The sequence below is a fragment of the Bemisia tabaci genome, chromosome 7 (genome assembly GCF_918797505.1).
Source record: "Bemisia tabaci chromosome 7, PGI_BMITA_v3".
Classification (NCBI taxonomy): Eukaryota; Metazoa; Arthropoda; class Insecta; order Hemiptera; family Aleyrodidae; genus Bemisia; species Bemisia tabaci.
In genome coordinates this window covers 9,201,546-9,220,926 of record NC_092799.1, presented here as the reverse complement: position 1 = coordinate 9,220,926, position 19,381 = coordinate 9,201,546, and the positions used below count along the sequence as shown (strand labels likewise).

The 19,381-nt window shown below is 35.1% G+C and overlaps 2 protein-coding genes across 2 annotated transcripts in view; one reads left to right on the top strand and one right to left on the bottom strand.

The window, feature by feature from the left end:
- The window catches only part of mRpS14 (mitochondrial ribosomal protein S14), a 121,057-nt gene that overhangs the window by 87,066 nt on the left and 14,610 nt on the right, over window positions 1–19,381 (top strand). The gene's annotated exons all lie outside the window — the stretch shown is intronic.
- Window positions 1–19,381, bottom strand: part of PolA1 (DNA polymerase alpha catalytic subunit) — a 36,665-nt gene that overhangs the window by 5,876 nt on the left and 11,408 nt on the right. The window contains exons 11-22 of the mRNA XM_019048870.2: window positions 18,832–18,896; window positions 16,287–16,405; window positions 13,239–13,366; window positions 12,069–12,296; window positions 10,269–10,527; window positions 8,662–8,801; window positions 8,140–8,345; window positions 7,182–7,452; window positions 5,250–5,424; window positions 4,658–4,775; window positions 3,892–3,955; window positions 2,669–2,803 (exon numbers count right to left, since the gene is read on the bottom strand). Of these exons, the coding sequence (XP_018904415.2) occupies window positions 2,669–2,803; window positions 3,892–3,955; window positions 4,658–4,775; window positions 5,250–5,424; window positions 7,182–7,452; window positions 8,140–8,345; window positions 8,662–8,801; window positions 10,269–10,527; window positions 12,069–12,296; window positions 13,239–13,366; window positions 16,287–16,405; window positions 18,832–18,896 (1,908 nt within the window). The remainder of the gene's footprint in view (window positions 1–2,668; window positions 2,804–3,891; window positions 3,956–4,657; window positions 4,776–5,249; window positions 5,425–7,181; window positions 7,453–8,139; window positions 8,346–8,661; window positions 8,802–10,268; window positions 10,528–12,068; window positions 12,297–13,238; window positions 13,367–16,286; window positions 16,406–18,831; window positions 18,897–19,381) is intronic.

Genomic DNA, 19,381 nt, shown 5'->3' with positions numbered 1-19,381 from the left:
ATGTCAAAATTATTGCGCACAAATAACTGAACAAGATCCTGGTCGTCTTCAACAACAGGTGAGGGCACTAATACGAAGCCTTTCCTCCTTGAATCTGTGAAAGTTCGAGTCTTTTCCGCATTTTCTGCAGTATGTTTTCGCAGCACAAAAAGTAAGCAATGAATGTTTCTCTTACGGTTTGAGTCCATGATTGAGGCTCATCGCAGAGGAGACAAAAGAGCCTAACCAATTTTACCAAACACGGGAAGAGTGAAAATAAGATATATAGTAGTAATAATGAGAAACTCTTGAAGGACTAATTCTGATGAACCTGCATGAACTCAAATCCGATTGAAAAAAATGCTCCTATAACTGAGAACTGACATCGGCCGAGACATACATAACATAACCTAAACAACTCCATGGGAGCGGGAAATGCATGTCGGTGACGCAAGTGTCCGTGTTTTTCATTGGTTTTCATAGATATCACATAGTTCTTATTTTAGCCGCTAGTAGCGCTGAAGCGAATGACAGAAAAAAGCGCGAGAATTCAAATTCAGGCTTACTCCGATCCTTGTGCTTCACGAAATTCTGATATACATGTAGCCAAGGTCCAGTAATACTGGCCTCTAAATGCGATGTGGCAAAGTTCTACTAAATTTTCATTATTAAAAAGGAGCTAACATCAAGCTATATTGAAATTTCAGGTGAATTTTCTTCATTTGTTCATGGTTTTCCTTCATGATAATGAAACATGAAATCGGGAATTTCAAAACGCTGGGACGGAAATAGACATTTTCCAACTTAAGGCATCGATATGTATAAATCAATGTAAAACACTGATACAAATTCTGCTATGCTCATTGAAATTTTTCATATTGTGCAAAAATGTTGATGTTCCTTACAACGTCTTAAGGACAATGAGCTTTCAAAATCGGACTTTCTATGTAGAAATCACAGTACCAAACGTAGCATTTAAAATGGTCAGTCCAACCTTGATTTCTGTTGTGATCTTGCTCCGTAAACAATTTTCAAAGTCTTGGTTAAAAAATTGTATTGAGCCTAAAAAATAGATTTTCTAACCCGAAGGCTCATAAAATTTTGGGTGACAATGAAAAACTGACAGAGGCAGGTGATGATTGTTGGAGCAGGTCCCTTTTAGACCAATGCCACCTATTTCGATTTAAGGAAAAAAGCCAGTTCTACCCTCCAATTACATTCTAAAGGAGGGATATAGATAAAGACCGTTTTTGGGCCCAGCTAAGATTCTCAACTCCACAATTTTTTGCTCATTGAAAGTTTATACTCCATGGAATGCATCATAATTTGTTCATTGTTGGTCTCTTTTCAAATCTAATAATGGTCTCAACATGGATCTGAAGGCAGAGTTAGGCGAAAAATACGGATTTCTCAGGATTTTATCTCAGACTAGCAAAACCTGCTTTTTTTTTACCAAAATCAGCCTTCGAACCCATGTTAAGCCCATTATTAGATCTGAGAAGAGACCAATAATGATCATCATCATGCATTCTGTACAATATAGACACTCGATAAACAAAAAATCGTAGAACTAAAAAAAATTCAGCTAAGGTGAGCCCAAAAATGGCATTTATCCAGGGTTCCCACAAAATTTAGAAAATGAAATTCCCTGAAATTTCCCTGATCTCCCTGACACATTTGAGTAAAATTCCCTGACAAGTGAAACAAGCAATATGGCAAAAAAGACAAAATTTGAAACAGTTTTCAGGCAAAATTTGCTGTTCTAAACGTCAACTCCACTCTAGAAAGCTAATAAAGGTAAATTTACAATTTTACCCTGATAGTGGCACTTTCGTCATTTTCCCTGACTTTATAAAATTCCCTGCTATTTCCTGGTTATCCCGGTATTCCCTGACTGTGACAACCATGCTCATCAATACCTCTTCTGAGGCGTTGAAATCAAACAAAACATTAAAGAAATAACTAGCGCTAAGTTTCACACGCATTTTCTTCCTCTTCTGATACAAGGTACCTTTTATCTTGTCAAAAGAAAGTTGGCACACAGGAAAATTCTTCCATTGTAAGATATACCAAAATTGGATTGCATTTTATAAGAAGGAACAAACAGCATTCCGACGTTACAAGGAGTGTGCAACTTATATTCCTTGCAATAAAATTACTGGAACCTTGCAAGGATTAAATTTACAAAAGTAATTTTCTTGTTGAATTCAAAAATTATTGGAAGAAAAGATCAAACTTGTTAAGATGATCAGTTTACATTGGCGAGGTAAAAAAAAAAGTTACACAATTTTAGCGACATTGGAAAGCTTGTGTTCCTTTTCGCAAAATGCAATCTAATTAGTTGAGGGTTCAATTCGACTCGAGTAAATTCCAGTCTTTCTGTAAGCGGGAAGTGTGAATTAACATGAACAAAAACCGTTATTTTCTTACGCGTGAGTTTGATTTGAAAGTTTTAGTGCGTCCATTGTATTATACGCAAAATTTCAATTCGGAAATAAACATTAAGATTCTTGATCTAGTACCCTGATTAGTGGTTCATTGAAGTTCTACAGCAAAACTAGAGATGAAATAAATCACCAGGGGGGGGGGGGGGGAATAAATCTTTCGAATGTTCATACGAATCACTTTTATCTGCAGTTAATGAATTCCTTGAGGGGGAAAAAATTAATATGTCGCAAGAAGAACTTACAGCGTAGTATTTTTTGATGTATTGCCGCATAGATAATGTTAATTTGTTGAGGATACTACTAACGTAGAGATACGGGGGCGTAGAACAATCAGGATTCGAGCATTTACTGAGGATGAGCTCTTCTTTACCAGCCGGCTGAAAAAAAGCAATGGAAAGTTTTCTTAGCAAAAAAATATTAAGGATGGATTAGATCCTACAGTCTGAAAACCGAGTAGTAGAATCCTTTGATTATTACAGGATATCAGACTAGGCCTGTACCCCGATTTACAACTTTTATGAGGATGTATTCTGAAAAACAGCGTGAACAGGGCACTTAATTCTAGGCATGAAAATATTGTGAACATCAAAATCTCGCTAAAAATTTCTGAGAGTAACATTAAATCAAGTGGTATTAGATACTCAGCAGTTCAGTTAGTGAATACTTTTCTCTTATAAATAAAGCTACTCTTCAAAAATGCAGACTCTGTGTTGTTTCTCTGGGAAGCAAGAAAGCTCCTGGATGGAGAGGCCTTTTAAAGTATTAATGAATTTCTTGGCAAAAATGATATGAGCCATAATGAATGACAATGTGATCCATGATTAATAATAAAATGCTACTGCATCAGTTGTAAGCTTAATGATTTGATTGACTAGTACCATAGTTACTTAATAAAAGCTTCTGTATAAATTTTACATAATAAAAAAAAAAAAAAAAAAAAAAAAGAAGAAGAAGAAGAAGAAGCTGAAGTCATTTTTCACAGAACTGCTTCTTAAATTAACAAAATCGATTGGTAAAACTAAGATATGAAGTTACTCACATTTTCTGTCAGATTTCGTTTTTTGAGAGATGAATCGTCATCCCTCTGGCACAAATTTTGGGTAATTTTTTTAGAAGATTTTCTTTATGGAGAGTGTTCACCAAATGATTCAAACAAATGTGTCCATTAAATTAAAATATTCTACTATTAGGATAAAAAAATGTTGAGTGGAAATTTTGAAAAACAGCAATCGAAAAAAAAGTTTTCATGATTTTCCTTCATCTAAATGAGTTATTGTTACCATGTCTCTATTAAAATTTAGTGAGTAGGGTGGGCTGGAATCCAAAAACCGTAAACTAAGCACTATGTTGGGTATGGACAACTTTCATGACAAATCAACCAGCAAAAAAATTATTTTAAACGTTGTAACTTTAACTGCTCTTGCGTTACAATTGTGGATTTAGGTGTAATTGAAGTAGCACTCACCGTTTTACGTGACGGTCCATCCATGATTATTTCTGCACTGCAATGTGAACATTTGAAAGTAAATCTGAAAAAATAGGTGGGGGTAAATTTAAATTAAACCATTTAAATCTAGGTGTTCGCAAAAGGTTGTGATTAAGTTCCTCCTTTCGCTAGAGAAAAACATATTTTTCATCTTCATTAGCATCCCTAGTCACCAGTTTTCTAAAGATGTTTGATAATAATACCCTAAAATTTCACAATTTTTGGCAGCAGAGAAATTATATTTCCCAGATAGCATATTCCTCTTACCTTTGGCAATTATTAACTTCATTGCGATGCATTGAATGCATAGCATACACTAACGATATTTAATAAATGAAGTTATGAGGTATCCAAAATTTGTCAAAATTTCTTCTCATGGATATAAAGGGGGGGGGGGGGAACACACAAAACTACAGAAAAAAAGGTTTTAAACAAAGCTTCCTATTCTAGTCTGATAAACTGTATTTGATTCGACAGAAATAAAGCATTTTGAGGAGTATTTTGTATGATACTGGTTGACAAAAAAAAATAGATTTTTGGGAGAAGATGAAGAGTTTTTGAAAAAACCATCACTCTTACTTGAAAGTCGACTGTATCCATGAATAAAATCAATGGAAATCACTCATGCTTCTATTGCCCTCTTACTTTTCGCCTGCATTGTTCACAGATTGGTAATAAAAGTGAATAGTGCGTCTGAAATGGCAAGGAACAGTTATAGTATATATAACAGTGAGGAAAGTCTTACTTGTCACAGTTTTTATATCGTTCTTCATCGGTTAGTGTTCCTAAAGTGCTATAATCTCCGTTGGCTAGATCTTCATTCCGGCCTATCGTAGACTGTCTATATGAAGATGGATCAAGACCTAGATGAAGAAAAAAAAAACAAGAGACATATTTTTTGTTCGCTACGAATAAGTTTTGTTGTTTATTGACTGATTTTGGCTAGCTTACCAGCCGAAGCTTGTTGGTTTTTCCCTCAATTTTCTATCACAGTTACTCAGTTGTTTTGTCTTGTCTTTTTGACAGTGCAACTTGGTTGGCTCAATATATGGCTTCTAAAGTATTAGGGTAAAGTTAGAACACTACTGACTGTTTTTTCATGCATGATTTGAAATTAATTTTGTAAGCAAAGTGAAGATCAATATAATCCAGAAAGATCAAACACAAGGTTTTTTTGAGCAACAGGTTATACAAGTACTGTACAGGTCACTCGTATTTACCAGTTGTTTGTTCTCAGTTTTCTATTGTTGATCAACTCAGTTTAAAACTTGTTTTATGATGATGCTTAAGATACAAATTTATAATAAATTTAATGCTTTAATTTAAATTATGCCTACCTAAGTGTTCCGCAATTTGAGCTGAGTCAACACCTTCAATTGGGTCACACAACCGCGAAACAACAGGATGAATTTGCTGCGATAGATAATACTTAATATCTGGTTTTAATGTCTCATTTGACTTCAGTTCTTCAGGGTGATATGCTCGCTGTGTTGCTGGCTGATCTGTTCCGTCCTGAAAAAAGTAAAAATGTTCATCAGAATGGGAATAAATGAAAAACGTTGACAAGTAGCTTTTGCTTTGCACGAAGGGTTAAACAGAAAACAACCTTCTCACTCTCCGAATAAAATTGGCGAGCTTTCTTTTCTTTCTCCTTTATTTTCCAGGTTTCCTGAACCTTGGATTTTTCGTCTCCCTGACTTTTCCTGATTCTCTCTGACCTTTTCTTCCAAATCAACAGAAACGCAAAAATAAATGCAGCTCAGCGCAGAGTAATGGAACAGATTGGTAGAGAACTAGAGGCTACAATTTCCAGAGGAGAAATTTACTACAGCACAGCAAAGCTCAATATGGAGGCAAATTATGCAAAAATCACAATCTTGCACAGGAGTTGGCAACTCTACTGGCTCTGCGTTTTCCCTCCTTCATTTCTCCCCAATCAATTTCATCTCCCTGATTATCCCAGGCACTTGACACCTTGAAACCATGACCAATCTAATGGTTTATTACCATGTGGTAAATTCCATACACTAAAGAAAAAAATAGAAAAATGAACACTTCCAAACGCCGTGTAGATTTTAGCGGGTGCAGTAAATAAAACGTAAATGCTGTCTTGAAGGCATATCTACGCCTCCAAAGGTCCTCTGCTTAGAGTCTGCCTACTATTACCCTGACAATCGGAATTCGCAGAATTGACGTTTGCAATCCACGTCAACAGTTGCCCTGGGCCTTAACTTTAAAGTATCTTTGTTTCTGTCAAATTGGTGAATACATATGAACTTTTTGAAGGACTCGAGTCAAAAGTCAACACAACAGAACAACATTTTATTAATCTGATTCCTCGGCACATGCGTTTGGTCCTTATTCGGGGCATTTTTAAACAAATTCAGGCTTGCCACATGATTTATAAAATGAAATTCCCTGACATTACCCTAATTTTCATGACACATTTTGGTAAAATCCCCTGACAAGCGAAGATAATTCAGATGATTGAAAAGACATAACTTGAAATAGTTTTCATGCAAAATCTGTTGTCCGGATCATCAGACCTATTTTAGAGAGCAATGAAAGGTGACTTGACAATTTTTCCCGAAAACTTTCGTCATTTTTCCTGACACTTCGAGGTTCTCCCTGACTTTAAAAAATTCTTTGACATTTCCCAGTATTCCCTGATTGTGAGAGCCCTAAAAATTGTGATGATTGAGCTTGATTTGATGAATTTTAGTGATTGAAATTGCAAAGTTTCGCCTGAAATGCTTAAAAGCAAAAGACTTATATAGGATAAATATCTCCTGGTACCCTGATTTGTAGTCAGCATTTCTTCAACTGCCCTACTTAATTTGTCAAAATGATTTGAAGAGAATAGGTTTTTCCTTGTGAAATCTAGATCCCGACCGGGCTGTGTAGTAATGCATGGGAAGAATCTGTTTTGCATGTACTAAAAGCTTACACTAAGGAACTACCTGCACAGACGAACCATATGCTAGACTAATTGTAGCCTCCTTGTATCTCATCTGTACCTTCTAGTTTGTATTTTTACAAACATTTCATTTTTTCACAGGAGAATCATTGCAAGAGTTTGTCAAATTTCTGTGTCCTTTTGCATGAGTGTGGAGGAAAATCACTCATAACTTTAGACAAATTCATGTGGCGGTCTTCCGGTATACAAATAAAATGTCATTAAAAAATATTGAAATAGCGCATTCAAGATATGTTTCTTCATGCAGGAGACAATATAATGAGAGATTTAAAATACAGGTTTTTTGACATACCTCACAAATGATGTAATTAATGACGTCCCCTTGCCGAAATTTCTTTGCTAAAGCTGCATTGGAATTGAGTCGTAACGCAACCTGGACATGCGGCAGAGCTTTCTTATCCGCGTAGTCTTCGGGATTTTTGGTAAGATTCTTTGAAATCCAAAGCAAATCCAACGGAACTTTCTCACTTTCTAGATCTTCTTTCAGCTTGCGAAGTTTTTCGAGTATATTAATTACACGCTCATCACAGCCTTGGTCCGACAAAATTTGCTCCAAAACATATCTGAAACAGAACCAATCTTTTGTCAGTAAAGGAGCCTTTTCGACAAGCTTAATATATTCGACTCAGTTAATTTGCTTAGTGTCTGTTACTTGTCCTGATTTTTCAATATTTTTAGTTTAACACCTGCTTCAGCCCTGTAATACATGTATACATCTATGGCAAAAGTGCAAAACTATGGACATCCATTGTGGTGCCTCAAAATTTCTAAATTTTAATTTCTGAAAAAGATATTTGTTGCAGCCTTGAACCGTTATTTGAGGGCTGAAAGTTGACAAAATTTACTTTAAAAAATATTTTGGAATGACAAAGGTTTACTTGCTAGACTTACTTAGGGAAATAAAGGAATCAAGATTAAATCAAGATAAATAGTTTACATTTAATACAGTTACACTGTCAGATCTTGTTGCCTGTATTCACGCAAAACTGAGTAGGGGTAATGAAAACTTTCTTGACATTAAAAAGATTTGACAAGATTTATTTTTAAAGTACTGCCAGATGTATGGCAAAATCCTGTTTTTCAATTGGTAAACAATAATGCTGTTTTTTGATTGATTAGAAATCTTCAAATTATTTCGAACTTAAAACCAGGAGATGAGACAAAGTCATTCATCAGAGAAAAAGGAAAACTTGACAAAATAAATGATTAAGTTATTCCTGAAGTATGAAATTAAGTAGAAAAAGACTTACTCTCCGGTCATTGCTGAAATTTTGGACCAATCTCGCCGGACAATATCGAGTCCTTTCACTTCTTTTTTCATTTCTACTTCGCCATTTGGAAGTTTCGATATGGTAACGGCCGCATATTTCTTCTTTTTCAAGAGTAACATGTATCGGAATATACCATCTAGATCCAGCTCGAGACGTTTGTAAGTTTTATTTACCTCAGATTTTATCTGGAAATAAGAACATTTCAAAAGAGAAAGATCCTTTAGTTTCAATGTAGGAGGATAATTAATAAGTACAAAGTTTGGGCTGATACCCAAGTAACAATTACTGATGAATTTAGACTTCAAAAAGATGGGAAGACATTATTAAAAGTACGATGTACGAGTACGGAGACCCTTTTAAAGTTTTATGTTGACAGAAATTGGCAAAAATTTTATTTGAAGTTCAAAAATTACTCAACTTGACTCAAGACACATAAAAAAACTGCAAACTGTACTTATAAAGAAAACATTCAATATACACAAAATATGGAACACACTGTACCTTGTGACCGATTTTATACACTTCATTTAGATCCAGACAGTTTGTGTTTATCATCAGAGAATCGGTATCTCCATAGATAACTTCATAGTTTAATTTCTGAACAAGGTCTTTCGTGTTCATCAGAATTTCACGACCTTTGACTGAAAATATACAAAAACAGCAAAATTACAATACTTGCCGGGCGGATGTGGCGAACATTTCTCGTAATTATCTTCGTATGTGCTTTCAAAAAATTAAAAATGAGACAAATACACAGAGTATGGACCAAGTTTAGCAAAAATAAATACATAAAATTCAATTAACAGGGTGGCTAACAAAATTTTATATTTTCATCCCCTGCCTTCTAATGAAATTCCCTGACTTTTTTACAACCTACAGTCATCAAAAACATAGCTTGAGGGTGCCACTCAGTTGGCATGTTGGCACAACAACGTGATCAGCTAGCCTGCCATGGATCCAGCTCGTGGAGCCCAGCTCCAGAAAAAATTCCCGAACCACTGAGAAAATTCGCTGACATTTCTCTGATTTTTTCCCAGTCAAGTTGCGTTCCCTGACTTTTCCCGGTCACTAGGCACTCTGAATTGAGGAGGAAAAGGTGTAGAAGTTTCTTCTTCCATGTGAATTGATGCTAAAAACTAACTTCAAGTCTAACTTGGTACACTAAAAGCTTTGGTGGTCTTTAATTTTTAACTGGGCAGAATGAATGTATGTACGTAGATTAAGTTACCAGTAGTAGTGATAGAAACGCGTACAGCTCAAGATCACTGAGGATAGAATTTTTTGAAAAATGCAACGAGGTTTTTGTTTCTGCTGAAATCAGTCTAAATCCATGCAAAACTAGATATATTCTCTAAGTTTATGACAGTGAGAAAAAAAAAAAAAATAGCGGGATGCTAATTTGGGTTCACTGACGAGTGTGATCTACCGATGAGGTCTAAAAAGAGCCAAAATGTTATAGATCTCTCGTCGTGACCTCAACTTAAAATTCCAATGCAAGCTGCCTGAGCTGAACACTCTCACCCTCCCCCCTCAGCCTTGCACTGGTGTCATAAGAGCAAAAAAAAAAACAATTGTAACTCTTATTGAATTTTTTTTTTTTTGATTTCTCAGCTTGTTTTCCCCGCAAAATGATGTGGACCCAGCACCATTTCTCCCCCTTGTTTATGACAGTGATTGAGTTCTTTTTCCTTTTTTGCTGAACACAGAGCATGACTTTTAACGCAGCTGATTGAATTCCTTTTGAAATAATAATAATATATTTTATTTGTAAATGCACATTTATAACGGCGAAAACAAATATGTCAAAATTAGTTAGGATATAAGAAAAAAAACAAAAAACAAAAACCAAAGAAAAAGAAAAGAAAAGAAAGGAAAAGAGATTACAGAGCTTAAGCTAAATATTCTGCTACACTATACAAACACTTGGCAATAAAAAATTGTTTTAATACATTTAGAAAATTTGGGTCCCTGTATTTGGATTTTAGGTCTGAGGGAAGCTTTTCAAAAAATATTTGGCCGCGCCTTAGTGAGTGGCTGTTCCTTGTTGCGTTTGTCATGGCATGGAATCTAGTGTGAAAACAGATATCAAAGATATATAACGTACTCACAAGTAACTAGGGCAGCGAGAGCTTTGGCATAGAACCTAGAGTTGGAGAAGCCCAGACATCCGTACATACTGTTGGCTGTAAGTTTCAGCGCCAATTGTCGGATGTTGTACTGAAGTTTCAGATCGGAGCTCAGCCCTGACTTTTTCATCAAATTCTTGACTACCGCTCGCGACTCAACTAACTTTTTCAATTCCTGGGGTAAGATCCCTTGTGCACTGCTAGCTTCTGGAAGGGGGACTTGACTGAAGGCCTCTTCATCCTGCAAAATTTGAAAGAGTAAGGAATGGCGAAAAAAATAATTAACAACAATCTGAAAAAGTGAAAATTTTAGAAATATTATCTACTCACTGAAACAAAAACAAAAACTGACATGGCGGACAGTGTATTTTCACCCTTCGGAGCAAGAAATAAATGTGTGATGGGACACTTCGGCCTTGTCTCCACAAGAAGTTTTCATGGGATTTGTCCCAAGTTCAAATCGCAGGAATGAAACTTATGGGATTTTTCCCAGTCATCGCCTTCACACGACAGGGCTCTGGCGCTCCTGCGACAAGTTGGTGCCGGAAGATAAATGAGCAAAAATCGAGTATTTAACCGGGATTAAGATAAAAATTGAACACGATTAACAATTGAGCAAATTATTTTGATTAAACAAACAGGAGCAATCGAGTGAACACAAAATCGCAAAGTTCGCTTTCACTTCTTCTTCCTCCCTCAGTTGGTCTTAAGAGTACAAGGACCATACTTGGTACTCGGAAAAATATTGATTGACTCAATATTTTTTCCGACTATGTAAATGGGATTTTTTCCTGGGACAAATCCTGTGAAATGGCCCATGTAGACAAGGCCTGAGTTCTTTTACTTTTACAAGCCTTTTCTCCTTGAATATGAATGAAACATCTACAGGATTAAAAACGATAGAGTAAGCAACAAATGAAGCTGCAACAAAAACAATTTGGAATGTTCAGAAGAAGTTTAGATGTGCACCATTGTAAATGAATTGGATGGCAGAGATAAAAGTGGCTAATACTTTGTGCGGGACCATCTTCAGTCCAGATTTTTTTATGAAGGTGGAAAATATGATGGAACCAAAGGTGTAAAATTCTGAAAGTCTACAGATCACTTGTTTTTGGGCTGAATGGACCACTAGACGCGGTACAAAATTAAGCATTCTGAATTCTGATACATGTTTCTAAACCAAAATTTAACATAGAACACGATTCGCTCAGTGAAAATTACTGGAATTGACTCCTGACCAAGACATTCCATGTTTCTTGACGCAAGAATTCGAACCTCCCGCTCATGAAAACTCGATGGTCTGCGTGAGTCAAATCACAAACCAAACGTTACCGTGGCAGTCTCGGCAAAACGAAAATATAGTAGCCTCAATCATGATGCTTTGGCTCAACTATGGCAAATTGATTACAGTGTGAACGATAAAGGTTGAGAAAGGAACAGTGCTCCATTGACAAGCCTGCTGAAACCAATGTAAGGTGGGATTTGACTCACGTAGAGTATTGAGTTTTTTGTGACCGAGCAATTCAAATTTCCTGTAACCAATGTAGAAGTAAGACATTAATATCTTAGTTAGAAGTTGATTTCAGTAATTTTTTATGCAAGAATCGTGTCCTACATGAAATTCAGGTTAAAACATGTATCAGAGTGCTTAAATTCGTGTCTTGTCTAGCAGTTTATTTTGGGACATGGGACTTGTAAGGTCCTCCGTTTCTCCTGTCGCCTAAATGTTGGAACTTTTGGCACCATGGGGAAGGATTAGATCAAAATTTCTGCTAGGATTACCTGGAGATCAATAGAATGGAAGGAAATTGTGGTGAAACAAATATTGTATTCCTGAATGATACTTGGATATAGTGAGTTGAAATCCATAAGTAAAATAAGCTTATCATAGAATCCTCGTTTCGGCTCCAGGACTAGACCTCCTGCGTAAGTGGGCTTCTTGCGACTTGCCGTTTTGCGACTGGCCTTCTGGTTCACATTTATTTCACCCAGCTCATCAAAATCTTCCTCCTGCAAGTGAAATATAAGAAATCACTGTAAATGCTGAGTAAACACTGAGAGATGCTGTTGGATTGGCGAGAAGAGGAAATCTTCTATTTTCAAAGTCCAATAAATAAAATAAAAAAAATATCTGTACATTCAAATCTAACATGATAAAAAGGAAATTCATAGCTAGGGAAACTCTCTTTTCCTCATTCAATGTAATGAAAGCCTCATAATTTTTTTTTTCTTACAACAAAATGGATTGCATTTAACAGAAGTGAACCAGCTCAATTGCAGTTATTTCAGAATCAAGCAATTTCTTTGCTTTAAAAAATACTAAACATATATAAATTTATAGGAAAACAAAAACTATTTCCAAGCCTAGGCATTTTTTAAAATGGAGATGAAGATGCGCAATTCGTACAATACTGTAGTCGAGCTGCTTTGCTCCTGTTGAATGCAATCTAAATATTCAGATTCCTGGAGTAGAGCTCGATTCTAATCTCTCAAAGTTATTGAGAGGAATTGGTTAAATAAGTTTCAAGTTAAATTTTTTTTCTCCTTTTTTTTAAAAATTTTTATTCTCAATAATAAGGTAACCTCCATCAAACCAAAAGTTCCTGCTTTAACTCTGCAATGATAAAATTTGCCTACGATCTAAAATTTTGTAATAATTTTACAGAAAAAATTAGGGAGTATTATCAGTACCCAATGAAGGATTTTGATCAAATAAAGATGACATCACATTTAGAATAGAGATACTCATCAATCAAAATAAAAATTTCAGAAAAAAATGATGCAAGATAGAGGCTCGTTGCCAGTGACGAGTCTGGGCCTCAAAATTATACTTAGTTGTGCGCATACATCTCATCATTTAATACTTCAGCCCTTCTGAGCCCAGTTTCATGGTGAATTGATACGATTACCTACGATTTTTTGGATAAAATTAAGTTACATGTAGGCTCAAACCTTCAAATTGTTTTTCTTCCCGTATTGCTTGTCTGGAACAATGTAATCTTTTTCAGTGAACGCATGGAGGAGCAAGAATTCATTCCGTTCTGAACGACCACCCATTAATGTGCGGGATAAAACGTTTCCTGGAAAGAAAGAAAAAACTGTTGGTTACTTTGTCGTTGAAAATGACCTGTGAATATCTTTGATCCTGGGCAAATCTAAAAGGTAGCAACAACTGAGATTCAAGTACTGACACAGACAAAAAAACAATTTACATTTTCAGAGATTTCAGATTCAGATTTTCAGAGGCTCGTTCCCTGATAAAAAGTCAAAGTTTCTTCTAACTTCTTCAGGATTTTATTGAGAAAAACCATATAATTCTCTGGAATTCCAGTTGTGGATATCGATTTTTTTCATCTTTCAACCGATTCTTTATTGCTTATAATCAAAATTATTAATTCCAAAAGCGTTTTGGATGTTTACATTATCTGATAAAAGAAGCCCTTCTGTTATTCTGAAAATTTGAAGATTCAAGAGATCAATAATGGTGGCTAAGGTGCAAAGACATAAACCTTAAAATTGTCTCTGAGAAGTAGAGGAGATTCCTTCTTTTGGGGGGGGGGGGGGGCAGATTAATTGATTTTAGCCTGATTCTCCCTAAAATTGTTCATTCCCTGATGAAGCTTACTGTTCCCCAGTCTTAGACACCAAAGTTTGATTTTTTTAACACAGAACCAAACAACATAATATCTTGGAACTTTCCCTGCATTTTCTCTGGCTTATTAACTACAGTGAAATCTCGCTATGTCGAATTGTTAAGGAACCGAGAGAAATTTTGACTTAAGCAATTCATTGTCTTACTTGCTTTACCGCATGGTATGAAACAAGTTTGACAATTAAAGTTAAACAATTTCAGCTACTTTACAAACATAAGTGATTTTTTACATCATTTTCTCCTAATATTTCAACAATTGACTATAAATTTTAAAATAATAAATGAATTTTCAAATTTGTTATCCCTACTTTCAACAAAGCAGCTAAGGACATTAAAAGTCACAGATTTTAGAGCTCTCATTACTGCCTTTCCATAAAAAAATAGACATGCCATCATAAACCTTTTTTGAAACATTCCTATATTTAAAAATTGCTCTTTTCTCTCGATTTTCCAAGAATAAAATCGAATTTTCGTCGGTTTCTCCAAAAACTTTTCTTCAAATTAAGCAACTTTCCTTCCAAACCAAGAGTTACGAATTCGCCTTAATCATATCTCTTGTACATTGCCGTCTAAGGCAATGTCTAGGGGCCAAAGAAATTTTGGATTTAAGAGGGATTTCATCGTAACCATAGTTTAACATAACAAGATTTCACAGTTATACGCTCACAAAATATCAAGTCAAAATGACATTGACTTTTCTGTTGAAAGAATAAAAAATTTGGAAGAAAATGAAGCTAAGTCTATGTAGTGAAACTCATTCCAATGAACGTGTTCAATTTAAGAAGTTGTGGGCTCGAATTCATGGTATTTTATAATCCATAATCTGCTAAGCTCAGCTTTACACATCGCCTTGCTCCCTCAACTCCCTTGTTGGTTATTGATTAGCATTTTCTTCCCTTAGAATTGATTCACTGAACTTCCAAATTAAATGTTTGATTTGTTTACAAGGTTTTGCATCAGAATATTTAAACTACAACTCTGTGAAAATTCTTTACCACTGCTCTAGAAATATATCTTTGGACTACTGTTCTCATGCTTAATTTCTTTTTATAATGACGATACTGCCAAAAGTATTCCTAAATTCCATTTTATTTGTAATTTGGCATCATTTAAATTAAAAATAAATAGAAAAAAAAACACGTTAAGCATGTAATTCTTCCAAATTTTTTAATAGAATGATCCACCTCTCGTTTACCTACCTACCAGCTGAGAGGTCTATGTCTGGATGTTGCATGCGTAAATAAAATGAATATTTAAGAAACAAAATGGCCGGAGCAGCATAACCTTCAATGTGATGAATTTGCAAAAATAATGTTACCATGGATACAAATTTAATTTTGGTGGTTAATCTACACCATCACACAATTTAATCACAAGATGGCCGTCCCCAATGGGAACAACCCACCATTTAAAAGTTCTCTATCCAGCGACCGAGATGACATATTTTACGATGTATTGAAAACCGAAGAGAAGGAAAATGCAATTCAAAAGCTTCTAAGTAAATCTGCACAAAGAGCTGCAGCCGTACGCCGCTTTTGCACGCCTAACAAGGATGGCATGTCTTGGCAAATCTTGCAGCAGTATCGCACCATCCAGCACAACTCAGTTCACAGGAATATTTACTTGTCGTGTATCGCTATTGCGTTATTCATATATGTTGTGACCATGTATTATTTGTTCTTCAGTAACGCTAACAGCAAAAGTGATAAAAAGAAACGGCCGTTCAACTTTTGGTGTCGCTCGTTGGCTCAAGATGGTATGTGAATTCTCATCAAATGAGTCTAAAATTTGTTGATAGCATGTTATGCCTTATGAAAAGTGTATATTTCCTAGCTTGATAGACATTTCTTGATAAATAAAATATGGTGAGCTTGGTTAGTCAGTTCTAAGTGTCGTATGTATCACTGAACATATCTCCTAAAGACGCAGAGTTAATAGTAGAAGGCCCTCATCTATACTTCCATGAATACTTCTACATAAATGTATATCAATATAAGTTTTAGTTCAGATACTTGCAAAATTCGGAATTTCTCGTTCCAAACCATTTAGATTGAAATTAGCTTTTTCCTTTGATTTCTTTACAGCACTAAACTAACTTATCAGACTGTAAACTTAAATTTCCGACGGACACAAGTAATTAGCTAATTTTTGTAAAAAAGCTCATTATTTAAAAGCGTACATCTTTTAGTACTAGAAGTTTAGAAGAATTCTTTTATGCAATATTCCATCTATCATTATTGATATGAGATTAACTAAGTTTTAGACAAAACATGTCATCAGCCCTAGATTTATACAAGAAAGAAGAGTATGAGTAAAATCATATTGTAATTTGCAGTTAGGGTTTGTACCTGCAATATTGGTGATTTGTAAAGCAAGAGGAATTGCATTCAATTCACACATCAAGCGTGCCATGTAGGCTGTGTCCTCCATTGTCAATTTGACTAGATGTAGAAGTTTAGTGGAAGAGCTGAAATGGATCAAACAGGAGAAGATTACAAAAAGCAAACAAAAAAAAAGAGAATGTAAAATGGAGATCAAAACTGATCGGTGATTTATTTTCGGTTCTGACTGTGTTTAGAGTGACGTTTGGACAAATTTAAATCAAAAGGAACTAAATCCATTATGACATGAGCCCTGAGATACATGAGAATACATGCATGACAGGATTCATGTCATAATGGATATAATTCCTTTTGATGTAAGTATCCATTTGTGATGCAACTGAGCAAAAGGAGACTTAGATTAAATTGCCAACTTTTTCCAGAGAGCGACATTCTGCACTTCTGGTCAGAGTGATCGAATTTCAGTTTCTGATGCTAATCGATTAGTGCAAATCTCAAGAACATGCAATTAAACTTTAAGCCATAATTTGTATATTTAACATTGTCATTAGAGGCATTTTAAGTGAAAGGGGTCAAAATAGAAGAAAGCGCGAAGCCTCCATCTGGACTCATCTGAAAGGCTGTCAGACAATAGCAACAGTATACTTTTATTTCCAAATATGAGTATGGAGGTATATTGGAGTTTATAATACAATATTGGGGTCATTACACGATCAGAAATTCATTTCTAATGATGAGGGGGCCAAATTCTTGGGGTAAAATAGTTTCAAAACTTTAGCAGTGTTTGGCTCAAAATCAAATGTTTTTGTTCTTCAACTCGGAGATGTTTCAAAAAAATCAATTTATGAAATTACCAAGTGTTTTTGTAGTAGGTAAATGATACCGAATTATCCCCTTAATGCAAAAATATAATTGCCTTAATTTTCATTTTTTTTGGTACCTTAGATCCCCTTTCCCTCAGGTGCATTGCACTTAGGGACATATCAACGGTGTAAGTCAGCAATCACATGACTCGTTTGCGGTGTCTGAAAAACTCCGCCTCTATGTTATTTCTTTATGAGAGAACTAATCGACATCATTCCTTGAAGTATTTGCACAATTTTTTTAGCACAGAGAATCAAAAATTGCCGTTGAGTAGTTTTCAGTTTAAAAAATGAAGTATGACAGGAAGTCTGTGACGTCGCAAACCGAGTTATGTGATTGCCGACTTACAACGTTGAGTCAATATATGATATAGTATAGCGCGCTGAGTTGATACAGATTTCAAACGATGAAGATGCAGATTTGAAAGAGCTCCAGCTCATAAAGTAGAAAAAGATTCAGGGGTTGTTAGATTTGCCCAGAAGTACCTAATGTAAAAAATATGAAGAATAAATATTGTTGATGAAACTTAATACATTAGTCAATATCTATTTCTTTATCCAATTCAATATTGATACCATTATTTTAAGATCTTTGGTAAAACAGGGAAAGATGAGGTGTTTCCTGAATTGCTGTACTAAGGGAAAACGCCGTATGAATATTTTAGAGTTGCCACATTTTTTCAAATAAAATGTTTATTTATAACGAGGGTTATGAATATTTTCCTTTGAAATTTTCAAATGCTTTAGATCAAATTACAAACAAGATTTCCTGAAAAATTAAAAAAAAAATATTTACAAAGGAAAATTTGAGATTTTTCAAAAGAGATTTGGCAACGTTTGAAGGCTCCAAAAGCGTTCTTCCTTAGTACCGCAGATTAGATGAGGTTTGACAGAGCTGATCAGTTTCATTGAGTGATATTTTTTGCTTACAAAAGTAACTGCTGCTGCTACAAAACTTGCCACTTTGTTTGGTTAATGGACCACTAGATAAGGTACGAATTTCAGCATTCTGATACACGCTTCTTCACCAAAATTTCACGTAAAACACGATGCGCACAACGAAAATTACCAAAATCAACTACTTATGAAGATATTTAATGATTCCTGATGCGTGAATTCAAACCACCCACTCATGAAAACTCAATGCTCTACGTGATTCACATCGCGCGCTAAACGTTATCATGACAGTATCTGCGATTTAAAAATCTGGCAACCTCAATTTTGACGCTTTGGCTCAGCTATAGCAAATTGCTTATAGTTTGAACAACACATGGTGGGAAATGAACATTGCTTGATTGAGAAACTTGCTGAAACCGTAGTAGTGCGCGATTTGACTCACGTAGAGCTTTGAGTTTCTTGTGAGCGGGCAGTTCAAATTCCTCGTAACCAATGTGAAATAAAAATATTAATATCTTCGTTAGGAGTTGGTTTCAGTAATTTTTGTTGTGTGAATCGTATTTTACAAGAAATTTTGGTTGAGAAACATGTATCAGATTGCTTAAATTTGTACCTTGTCTAGTGGTCCATTGACTTCGGTATTTTGAATCTACAATCTTTCTCACAAAAAGTCTCAGCCTACATACAAATTATTCTTTCCCTTAAAAATTTGCAGCTACTGAGTACAAATTATCATTTAGAGGCAAAATAAATTCGATAGAGAAGGTGAAGAAATGAGATTTGAGAGTTACCTGTACATATCCCGAATTTGCTCAGGACTCTTTTCCTCTCTTTCGTCTTCTTTCAGCCCGAGTACCTACGTATGTCAAAATTACAATGATATTCAAAAAGATAAACAACGTTTGAAAGCAAAATTAAACAAAAACTACGGTTCCAAAAAAAAACTTTAATTTTTAATCTAAATGAAGCTTTGGTAAACTTTCGCTGTCAAAAAAAAACAGCTCTCCAACACAGATTCGGTAAAAAATTTAACCAATTTTTCATTACCATGAAAAGTTATTTGTAGAATCAGTATTCTTAACTTTTTCATCAGATTTACGACATAATAGACGACACAATTTGTACAAAAAACATTACTGCAAGTAACTCCGAATGAGAATATTGACGTTCTCATAATTCATGAATTCAAACTTCCTGCTCAATGAGAGTGTGATCTACTTGAGTTAAAACTCACATTAAACGTTACCATTAACTTCTGCGGTATGAAAATATGGCAACCTCAATCTTAGTACTTCAGTTCAGATGTTGCAGATTGTTCACACATTGAACAGGGCAGGGAAG